General features: G+C 41.6%; 1 protein-coding gene across 1 annotated transcript; it reads left to right on the top strand.

The window, feature by feature from the left end:
• The first annotated feature begins 295 nt into the window (after nt 1-295).
• cdc25b (cell division cycle 25B) lies at nt 296-9352 on the top strand. The gene is made up of 15 exons (XM_053335111.1): nt 296-790; nt 984-1066; nt 2040-2091; nt 3475-3516; nt 3727-3760; nt 4077-4214; nt 4511-4630; nt 4909-5040; nt 5150-5227; nt 5341-5538; nt 6427-6531; nt 6628-6690; nt 6835-6933; nt 7164-7409; nt 8657-9352. Exons 1-15 carry the CDS (start codon nt 576-578, stop codon nt 8795-8797), a joined length of 1746 nt encoding a protein of 581 aa, XP_053191086.1. The 5' UTR covers nt 296-575; the 3' UTR covers nt 8798-9352.
• The last annotated feature ends 1957 nt before the right edge of the window (nt 9353-11309 follow it).

Here is an 11309-nt window from a genome sequence, read left to right as displayed (position 1 = left end):
TTAAACGACTTTTACTTCTAATACAGTATTTTCATTCAAGTAAAGTATATATTTTTCCCACCACAGCTGAGGACAAAAGCTATGTGAGAAGAGAGATGAAAATTTAAAGGATTGTGTCACGTCCTCTACTTCCGGTGACAAAACAACAGGGGAAGCTCCGTTCCGCGCGCTGATTCGTCAGCTGGATGTAACAACGGTGTTGATTGGCTGAGAGATTGCCGCTCGTGAGCAGCGAGTTTGAACATAAATACTAGCAGCCTCTGTGTCTATTTCTCAGAAACCAGGGGGCTGTCAGAGAGGGAGGACGCTGTGCTGCAGCTCTCTGACACAACCAACAACCAACAACTATGTGGCTTTAGTAGCAAGACTCAATCTTATTTTTTTTATACACTTTCCAGACGTTGTTTCGGGATCGTACGTGTGGAAATGTTTCGGGTTAGCTTGATGTTTGGACCGTCTTGCTAATTAGCTTTTAGTCTTTCTCCTCCAACCCCCCCCAAAAAAATCGTCAGGAACAACTTCTGCGTCAGGATTTAACCACATTTGGACAAACAAAACAAAAAGATAAAAGAAAAATGGAGTCGGTTGATGTTTTTGGTAGCACTAGTCCTGATATTGGCGTTTTGAAAAGCAGGCCCGATGGGATCCCCGGGCTTTCCTCGCTCTGCTTGCCCGAGTTGAGCACAAAGACCCCGCACTGCAGAGATCTGTTCTCCCCTGGACCCGCCACTGTGCTGTCCCCTGTCACCAACCTGGCTCTGGACATGAACAATTTAGCTGGACTCGGAAGGTATTGTTAAAAGTTTTAAAAGTTAAAAGCCTTACTTAATATGAAGTTACAGTCGCTGCTGTGTATGTATGTGTGTGTGTGTGTGTGTGTTGTGTGTTTTTTTTCAAGCCACAGACAAAACCTCAACTCTTATCTAGTATTGCAAAGTCTGCTGTGGTGTTTACATCACTGTTTATCTTTTTTCTCCACTCAGCCAATGTGATACACCAAAAAGGAGAAAGCATGCACCCCTTGAGAAGATTCCCTCCTTTGCCTCTGACGTCTCATCTGATGCTGGTGAGGATCCATACAAGCTATTGTTTGTCCTAATTGATTATGATTGATGCCTGAGGGCCTAGTGAGTGTCTCTCTAGCTCTCTTCTCTCTCTGTGTGTGTATATGTATGTATATATATATATATATATATATATATATATATATATATATATATATATATACTGCATCTGGCACCTGATTTTATGGTCAAGCACCTTAACCTCATGTATAGTCATGAGATTATGAGTACTGTTAATTGTTGGTTTGTTAATCAACAACTAATTTGGCATTTATACCTGGGGAAAAATTAACAAATATTACATAAGTCTTAGCTTCTTAGTTGTGGGGATTTCTTTCTTTATGTGATTTCTAACTGAATATGTGAGGTTTGGACATAATGAACAATTTGAAAATGTCACCATGGGTTTTAAGGAAGTGCACTTCCCTGTCTTGGGTTCAAGGGAAGTGCACTTCCTTAAAACCCAAATAGATATTCCTCAGGTTATTTTATTTAATTAACACCATATGATCCTTTTTTCCCCCTTTTTAATTAATCAAATAGTAGTTTGGTCCAGAAAATGTTGATCACTGTTTCCTAAAGTCTGATATGACATCTTAAAAATCTTCTTTTGTCCCAATCAACAGGCCACCACCCAAAGATATCAAGTTTACTATTATATAAAGGACTATAGAAACCATAGACAATAACCACATTTGAGAAGCTGAAATCTGAGAATTTGGACATTTTTTATTCATAAAACTGACCCAAAACGATTATCAAAATAGTTGGTGATCAATTTAATAGTTTGGCAACGAATCAATTGAGCAACTAATTGTCACAGCTCTAATCAAATCTAAATTTTACAGTTGAGCAAATTCGCCAGCCACAGCTCAAATACCCGAGTGTTCAGCTGGTCGTCTGTGCCAGTTTCCCTTCTTGTGCTGGACCACCTGGTGCCTGTATTGATCTGTAATTAAATCTTTCTTCCCTCAGGCCTCGGCATGGATCTCCCAAGCCCCATGGATGCCGTTGAAATCGAGGACACGTAAGTTGCACTGTCTTCATCATGTCTGTTCTAATCAATCAGCCTGTGAGCTGTGCCCCCGCTGTCTACCCCTACAACCCCCCCCCCACCAAACCCCGCCACCACCCCTCCACCCTGAGCTTGAGCTCAGCTGAGCCAAGCACCATTCCTCATCATCTGTAGGATTATGGTTTCTACCGTTGGCTTTAAGATGACAGCTTCACTCTTTTCCTTCTTCTTTAAACTAATCAGATTAGCTGATAGATGCCACGTAAGCTTAACTTTCTGTGTTTAAGTGTAAAAGACATGGTGGTCTGGTTTTGTTTTTTGTTTTTTTTTGGGCAATTTTAATAACTTTTCTAGACAGTAGTCCTCGACACTTTTCATCAGACGCATAGATAAGATAGAAACACCCAGGGGAAATTTGTTTGTATCAATTCCTGTGGGTACAATGACAAGTTTCACATCTGTTCGAAACCCGAATGCAGGTTAAAAGGAAACCCGATGTAGTCATTTGTGCTCAGCGGTGTTATCTCGACCAGTTTGTCAGCATATCATCAGCTGCCTAATCTTGGGTGGCCCTTTTGTGTAATCCTCATTTGGGTGAGCCTCTGTAGACATCTGCTGCTGTCTGATGTGCGAGTTCCTTTACAGCAGCATTTGGTCACCAAGACTTTTATTCACCTCCTTTTTTTTTTACAGCTGTTCGGTTGCTAGGAGTTTTCCAGGTTGGGGGGCAACAGGGGGGACGTGACCCACGCTTGGGTTTTAATGATAGCCCACCCCCTCTGGTTTTTTGGCACACTCTTCCTATGCAGTGTTATTTCAATAGGAACAAGGGGGGTTGGAGTTTTTTTCTGCGTCAGAGTTATTGAAATGAGGGCACCCACAGAGGACAACCGCCCTCCCTTTCTGCGGTCTGCATTCAATGGGACATGCTCCCCCCCCCCCCCCCCCCCCCCATTACAAACAAAGGGTCCCTTGCAGAAAAGGGGTTGGCAGCATCGGGCTCCAGCAGGCATATGGTAGATTAGCTGATCTCTGCATCCCCTCTCCTGCCCCCCCACCCCCATCCCTCCTCTGCTGCACACCAAAGCTCTCAAATCCACTTATTTAGCATACAGGTGGGCATTACTCCAATCCAAGACTACCTCTTGCCTGTATGCATTCACCCAACTTCCTCCAGTCCCAACCGTTCCTCCGGCTTTCTCAATAGAGCCGCAGGTTCTTTGTCTTGTAGTTTATGAGCACAGAGTGTTACGACCTGACTATGAAACCTTCCAGCCTGTTTCCAGAGAAGATTTTTATTATAAAGTCGTTATCCTTCTCTTTCACCGGCCAGTTAATTTCAAGATTTTTCTTCCTCTAATGTTGCATTTTTTTTCTTTCTTCTTCGCTTTACAGATTCGAAAGGGCCATTCAACAGTCGAGCAGAGTTGTCAACGAGTAAGTTGCTTCCCAGTTAATAACCTAAAATCATTAACCGGGGCCTGGTTGTTACCCGCACCCCCCCCCCCCCCACCCCCCTCCCTTTGCTTTGGACGTTATTGCTCTCCAGGGACTATACTACTTATCAAACTGAAACCACCCTGTCTGCCTGTTAATTGGATTTTGTATTAACAACAATTCCTCCCTCTCCCTTTCTACCAATTATAGGAAGTTGCCAATCCGAAGAATCAACTCATTACCAGTAAGTAGATTTGTTATATTTGTCTTTTGGGCTCTTTATTTTAAAATTGCACTGATGGTTTTTAAAAGATCGAAACACCCAAAGGGGACAGGAGAATGGAGGACTGTGTGTGTGTGTGTGTGTGTCTCGAAAGTGTAAAAATAACCTGAAATGTCCAGCTGGGTTGGGTGATAAGATTATGGTTTGTCCTGCAGTTTTTCATATCGGTTCAAAACCTCCTCCAGTGTTTAAAAAAAAAAAAAAAAAACTCGCCACAGGACAGCTTGTTTACAGTTGCCGAGCCCCCGCTGACCGGCTCCTTGTTGTTCCTCCGCAGCTCCACCTCCTTTGTGTCAGCCCGTCTCTGAAGGGACAGGAAACAGAAGCTCACCGTTACGGAATATTCGGCCAAGCACCCTCCCAAATGAGCGCCTCCTCCGCATCCCAGCGTGACAACAAGGAGAACATGCCGGAGGTCAGTGATGCAGTTTGTGTCTCTGGTAGAAAACGGCAATGAGAACAACTAGGAAGTGTTTGACTCACATTTTTATTTGAACCTACATTGTTAAGACTGAAGGTTACTTGGTTTGATGGAGAAGCTGCTATAGAACCTGGTAGTGATGCAGGAATTTGTTGCCACGGCGACAGCATTGTATCTTTTGGCATTTCCTCTTAAATGGCAGTCATTCTTTAGATTTTATTGTCAATCAAAAATTGAGTTTTGTGAAATGCTTCCTCAAATTGATTACTTTTTTAATTTATTTTTTCCAGGAGTGTTTTGAATTCAAGAAACCAACCAAGCCGGTGTCGCGGACTCGTGTGCGCTCCTTCACCAGTGGACAGTCAAAGGACGCGTTTGCCCGCCGTCCCAGCTCTGCACCAGCACTCATGGTACGTGAACATCAGAGGAATCAGGGTGGTTTTTTGTGTGCATGTACAGTAAATACAGAAGTAGTTGATTTAACTACTCCATTAAAGGCTGGCAAAGCGCTGTACAGTAAAGCAGCCACACTGTGTATAAACTCAAAATTAGACCAGTTTGACCACACGGGTTGAGGCGGGTCTCGTCAGCGCTGATTGATTCATGAAGAGAGGCCTGTTGTAAAGCACACAAGGTTGTGACCTGATTACAGCCCTCATATATTTTTATTTTTCCCCCTCCTGTACAGCTGTCTTCACCTCCTCCAGTGCAGCAGCTCGAGTTTTATGACTCTCCTGTGTTCCTACGACGCTCCTCCCTTACCAACTCTCTAGACGACGAAGATGACGGCTTCCTGGAGGTCCTCGACGACAACATGGAGGTGAGTCATCCTTTTTTAATTAAGCGTATTTTGTTAAAACTGATTCCATCACAAATTTACTATAAGCTCATGAAATACTGTACTATAATGGATTATTTGTCACTTTCAGAACGACACGGAGATGCCGATGGGAATGGCCAGCTTGCTCCACGCCCCGCTGGTGTCCGACAGCATAGCAGAAGACTCTGTAAGTTTCTCCACAGACATCGATCACATTCTGATTGTTCATGACTAAACTTGAACGCCAAACGAAAAAAGTGAATGTGGTGCTCAAACGGATATTTCTCCCCACGTCATCAGCCGTCATCAGCCATCATCCGCTGCCGGCCGAGGAACCTGTTCCGCTCGCCCTCCATGCCCAGTCCCGTGTCTCGCCCCGCCGTGAAGCGCCACGATCGCTCCGGAGACGAAAACACACCGATCAGGGTGAAGAGGCGACGCAGCCTGGCAGGGACGCAGGTCACCACCATGGAACAAGATCCCGAATCCCCGAGAACGGTGAGTCCCTTGACTGGCCTGGAACACCAGAGCAGTGACATACCTGACTTAATTTTAATGAATGAGGCCAACGGGAGTGTAGGAAATGTAGCCTACTATGTATTCCTAGCTGGGTGAGGTGACTTTCATTCATTGGTGACCTTTTTTTTTTTTTTTAGAGAAAGCTCTGGAGCAAGTTTATAGCCAAGTAGGTTTGCACATACAAGGAATTTGTCTTAATGCTGTGGTGCAAAACAATCAGAAATATAGGTATCCGAAAAGTAGTAGTGTAGGTAGGTGGATATTTAAAGCGTTGGACTGATCCAGGCTGAACAACGTCCCCCCTGCTTTTAGTGCCAATCTCTCCTCTACCGGTCAAAAAGAAGGCAAGCAAACCCATTTCACCAATAGTGGTAATAATGCTTTAAGTTGGGTAAAAAGAACCTCTTGCTATGATAGTAAGTCATTTGTTTATTGGGATTGTGTACTGTGTTAAACATAATGCCTTTTTTACATTATATAACATTATAGCTCATTTTAATCTTTGGTCCCGGTCCCATATGTTCTCTAAGTTTTGGCTACTGTTCCAAACTTGGGATGTGACTGGTGTTGGAGTTATGTGATTGTTTTTTGGGAATGCAGAAAGTCATCAATTTGGTCACAGTGAGAAACCTGCCGGTAGAATAAAATAAAGCTGTAGGGTTTGTTTTAAAAAAGAGAGAGAACAAAAAACAGATGCTGACCATCTGTCCCGTCCTTGATGGAAGTGGAGAGAAATGTGTAAAAATGCCCGCTGAGGCCGACTGGCTGTTATCACCGGCTTTACAGACAATCTCGTTTTGTACTGCATTTTCTCCTTGGCTGCCTCTCTAAGTCTCCTTTTTTTTTTTTTTTTTTTCCTCCATGCAGAGCTGCTCGCTGCTCCAGAGGTCCAAGTCCTTCTGTCAGACTGAGATTGAGAAGCTGCTGGATGGCGACGAAGCTTCCAGTGAGCTAATAGGAGATTTCACCAAGGTGAGGAAGACTGAAGAGTGTTGTGGCTGTTTATTACACTCAATTATGTGAAATAACTATTCTAACCCAATTTCCTTTTTTTCTTTTTTTTCTTAGCCTTACGTACTCCCAACAGTGGACGGCAAACACCAAGACCTCAAGTACATTACCCCAGACGTGGTGAGTAGAGACTCTCTGCTGCTGTTCCCCGTTTTTTTTTTTTTTTTTTTTTTTGCAAGATTTATCAAAACATATCAGCAGTCGTTTTTACGGCTGTAATTAGTTTTTATTCGGTGAGTAACATTTCTCTCTGTGGTCCTCCAGATGCTGGCAGCTCTGACCGGACAGTTTAATCATCTAGTTGAGCGAGTCATTGTCATCGACTGCCGCTACCCCTACGAGTTTGAGGGAGGACACATCAAGGTGAGCAAACATCTGCCAACATGTCCGCCACCTCCTGTGATGATAATTATAACGTGGCACGATACGGAGGCTTCAGAAAGTGTTTTTCTTGACATTTTAAGCCACTGCTTGCACCATTAAAAGTGCTTTTTCATTTTTTTTTTTTTCTTATTTCCTCTTGGCAGTTTTATTCCACCATATTTTTTAAATGTCAGTCATCTAAACAGTTTATTTTTTTGCTGTCATCTCAGAGCGCTCTGAACCTGCACCAGGAGGATCAGGTGCAGGACTTCCTCCTCAAGACCCCCATCACGCCGTCCTGCCCAGAGAAGCGGGTCATCATCGTCTTCCACTGCGAGTTCTCATCGGAGCGCGGCCCCCGAATGTGCCGCTTTGTCCGGGAGCGAGACCGCGCCATGAACGAGTACCCCGTGCTCCACTACCCGGAGCTCTACATCCTGAAGGACGGATACAAAGAGTTCTTCCGTCATTTCAAGGTCGGTTTGGTTTTCCACACCGCACACATTCCACATTAGCTAAAAAGACTTTTGACTGCAGTGCCGTTACGGAGCGCGTTAGCTTTTTAATTAACTCCTCCAAACTCTGTTGGGTAAAACGTTCCCACTTGTAAAAACTTAAATTCGTATTTCTCCACGTCATTGCGATTTGCTGCTCATAAAAGGAATATATGCTGTGATCAGTCGGTGTCACCTGCTGAGCTAAATTAGACACATCTGTCTCATAAGTCTTAGTTTTTAGATGGCTGTAAACAGTTGGCTCTCTCTCTTCACTTGCTTCCCCTGAAACTTACATTCTGATAGATTTCATTAGTGTAGTAATTAAAGCTGTCCATCAATTAAAAAACCCCAAAAATAACACTAATTGGACAATTTGCTGATTAATTGCTTTTTTTTTTTTTTCTCTTAAGACTGAAACTTGTAGTAATGGATTTTTTAATGTAAAATCACGCCATTAATTTGGAATAATCAGCACAAATGAAGTATGTAAATTCAAATATTATTGTTTAATAGTATCTATCATAGGCTATCTTCTGTGAACTACATATCTCCATTAAAATGAGGTGTCACCTAAGAAGGCAATCATTTCTTATGAAGCTGCAACATATTTGAAAGTACAGACATTGACCCTAATCCTGATAAATACTGAGATATGAAATCATTTTGTTGCTTCATCAAGAAGCAGACTCCACTAGTTGTTGCCTACCACAACCTGAAAACGAGCACTTCCTGTTTTTAGTTGTTGAACTGATAGAGCCCCCCCCCCCCCTTCCTCAGAGCACATAGTTTAGTTACCAATCACTCTGCTCTGTGTATCACCTGCCTGTAAACGTGCACGTGATGAGGCTACCGCGGAGAATGTCGCCTGGGTGCTAGCGGCGGGTGGGAGGGGCCGTTTTTGAGTGTGTGCATTCCTATTATCAGAGCTGTGTTTACATTTTGGTCATTTCTCTGAACGTGTTTCAATGCTCAGCGTCTCTGTTTAACAAACATGGAAGTTGACTTTGGATTCAGTACTCAGGGTCTGTTTACCAGCTTTTTCAGAGCTTTCTGTCACGTCATGGTTGAAACCTCAGATAAACTTATTTCGGCCTCAAGTCACCTTTTCATTATCAGACATTTAGTTAACAATTTTCCCTCCCATAATAATACTTGAAGGAAACTTTTTTTGATATGGCTCTTCAGTACTTTGAACTGGTCTCGTTCTCCCCCCTCCCCCCAAACAGGTACAATGTGAACCTCAGGACTACCGGCCCATGATCCACGAGGACTTCAAGGAGGATCTGAGGAAGTTCCGCCTCAAGAGTCGCACCTGGGCCGGGGAGCGCAGCAAGAGAGACATGTACAGCCGTCTGAAGAAGCTGTGAGCCTCTTCCGCACCCCAGCCCCCCTCCCTCACCTCTCCAATCTGCCTCTAAAAACACACAGACACACACACACACACTGCCTCCTCCTCCTCACAGAGCCTGAGGCCTCGTCACACCTACGAGGAAATACTTTTCTGGGACTTTGTCAGCAATAGGGATGGTTTTTGTTTTTTTAATAGTCCCCCACAATTCATTTAACTATAGCAAAGTTGGTTATTTATTCAAATTTTTAAAAAAAGAGGGAAAGACGTGAAATGATGAAGCCTTGACTGTTAATGACGTGCAGTGAGCAGATCTGAAGCAATACGATCGTTTTAAAAACCACTTGGACCTACTGCCTGTTTTTACCTTTTTTTTTTTGTTATTGTTAATATTATTATTATTATTATTATTATTATAATTATTAATATTATGCGGCACAAATCACTGCCTATGTTGCAACAGATCATCATCAATCCACACTGCCATGTCTGAAGTTTGTCTTTCAGTCTCCTCACTGGATGCTTTTTTTGTTTTTTTTTATTATTTTGTCATTTCCAACCTTTTTTTTAATTATTATTTAAGCACTTAATTTAAATATCTTGAATTGAAATGGTGAGGTGCTTCTTTTTTTCTTTTTTTTTTTTTTTTTTTAATACTGCATTTGTATAATTTGAACTGAGTTGACCCCTGTTTAGACGTTTGAAGTTGTTCAAAGCATGCCTTTATCCAGGCGGCCCAAAATTTGTAAATGTGATATTTTTTAAAGACATCTTGTAAAAAGTGTGGGATTGATGTGAGTTTTTTTTTCTATTCTTTTCTTTCTTTTCTTCCTGATCAGTTGCAATACTTTTGTTTTTTTTGATCAGAAGATGCCAAAGCAAACAAAACTACCTGTTAACTTTGCAGTGAGATTTTTTTCTAATGCTGCAGGTCAGCTAGTGAGGATTTTTTTTTTTTCATTTTGAAGGATAAAAAAAAAAAAAATACCTTGTTTCTTTTTGTTTTGCTTTTGAATCCCTTCATTTTTGCAGAGATAAAATGTCTTCCCCCTCCCACACAACTTAATGATGTCTGTTTTATAATGAACGGGGTGGTTTTTGAATTTTGCTACAGGCTTGTGGGGGGAACTGAGAAATAAAGATCCGATGTGCGTTTAAATGTGACTGTAGATTTTTATATCTTCTGTCTTTTTATATTGTGTTGGGTTCTTGGACCTAAAGTGCTTTTTCAGTACCTTTAAGGAATAATGAATAGGTTGGGGTTTTTGTCTTTAACAAAAGAAGCAATCACAAATTTAAAGCCTAAATAATTGGCCAAATCAGGATTTTTAAAATGCAATATGATCCAAAAAGTAGGACCGATGAGACCAGAGATTTAGTTTTAATGCTTGATGAGTTTTGAACATCTGTCAGCCCTGTGCATTGATTTATCTCCAGTATTAGCAGCAGAAAGTACCTGGATAATTTGATTAAATGGGAGATGGGCTGACTCACTCTCCATGGTGCACTTTTTTAAATGCATTTCTAACCATGTGATGTTTTTAGAAATATACCTTCGAAAGGCTTTCTGCTAAAATATTATAATGTGATCTCTAGCCTTGTCTGCCTGAGTTAATGGAAATTAGTTCTACACCAGTCAGTGATGGCACTAAATGATTCATAAATGGTTGAAGTCTCAATTTTACCACTCACAAGCATAAACAGGTCATTTATATCAGTTGATGTTTCAGGTTTTATTCAAAGTTATTCTTGGTAAACTTGCTATCAGGCCTCTACTCTTGCACTTTCAGCAAACTGTAGAGATAATAATCGCCGGCTTAATAAGGTGATATGAAATAAAAGTATGCCAAAATTATTTCTTTCTAAATTAGTGGTTAAAATCATAAGTTAAAATACTTACATGATGACAGAACATAAACTCAGACTCAGAGCAGTTGGACTTATCAGCAATGTCGCTGATTTTGGGGGAAAAAAACAAATTTTCAACAGTCAAAAGTTCAGAAGAAAAGCCACAAACAAGAAATATGAAAGTAACTCGCACTCTTCTTTTAACTTCAAAAAGTCTTTGTCAGGAAACTCGGCTTCTAACAATCTGTGCTGTTCATTGTTCTCAGATTCAACTCCTGGACAGAAATACTCCCAGATCATTTCTTCATTTCCTGTTTCCAAACTTAACTTTCTGATTCATTCTTACTCAACCACATGGTCACTGTATCTTCAGCTCCTCAAACAGAAGTAGAAGTACATCTTCAATCATCAAATCTTCACTATTGTCAGTTTTTAATTACATATTATAAAACACACGTTAACTTATAGAACTACTTTTCATGTTTTGTTCAGTTTTTTTGAATCTGAAAATCTTTCTGAGCATATTTAACCCTCCTGTTGTTCTTGAGTCAAGGAAGGGAAGGAGGAAAGGAGGATGAAGGAAGGGAGGAAGAAAGAAGGATGAAAGGAAGGGAGGAAGGAAAGGGGGAAAGGAAAGAAGGAACAGTCAAAACAGACGCGGTCAATTTGACCCGGGAGGACGA

The sequence above is a fragment of the Scomber japonicus genome, chromosome 16, assembly GCF_027409825.1.
Source record: "Scomber japonicus isolate fScoJap1 chromosome 16, fScoJap1.pri, whole genome shotgun sequence".
NCBI classification, from domain to species: Eukaryota; Metazoa; Chordata; class Actinopteri; order Scombriformes; family Scombridae; genus Scomber; species Scomber japonicus.
This window is presented reverse-complemented; position numbering and strand designations above follow the sequence as displayed.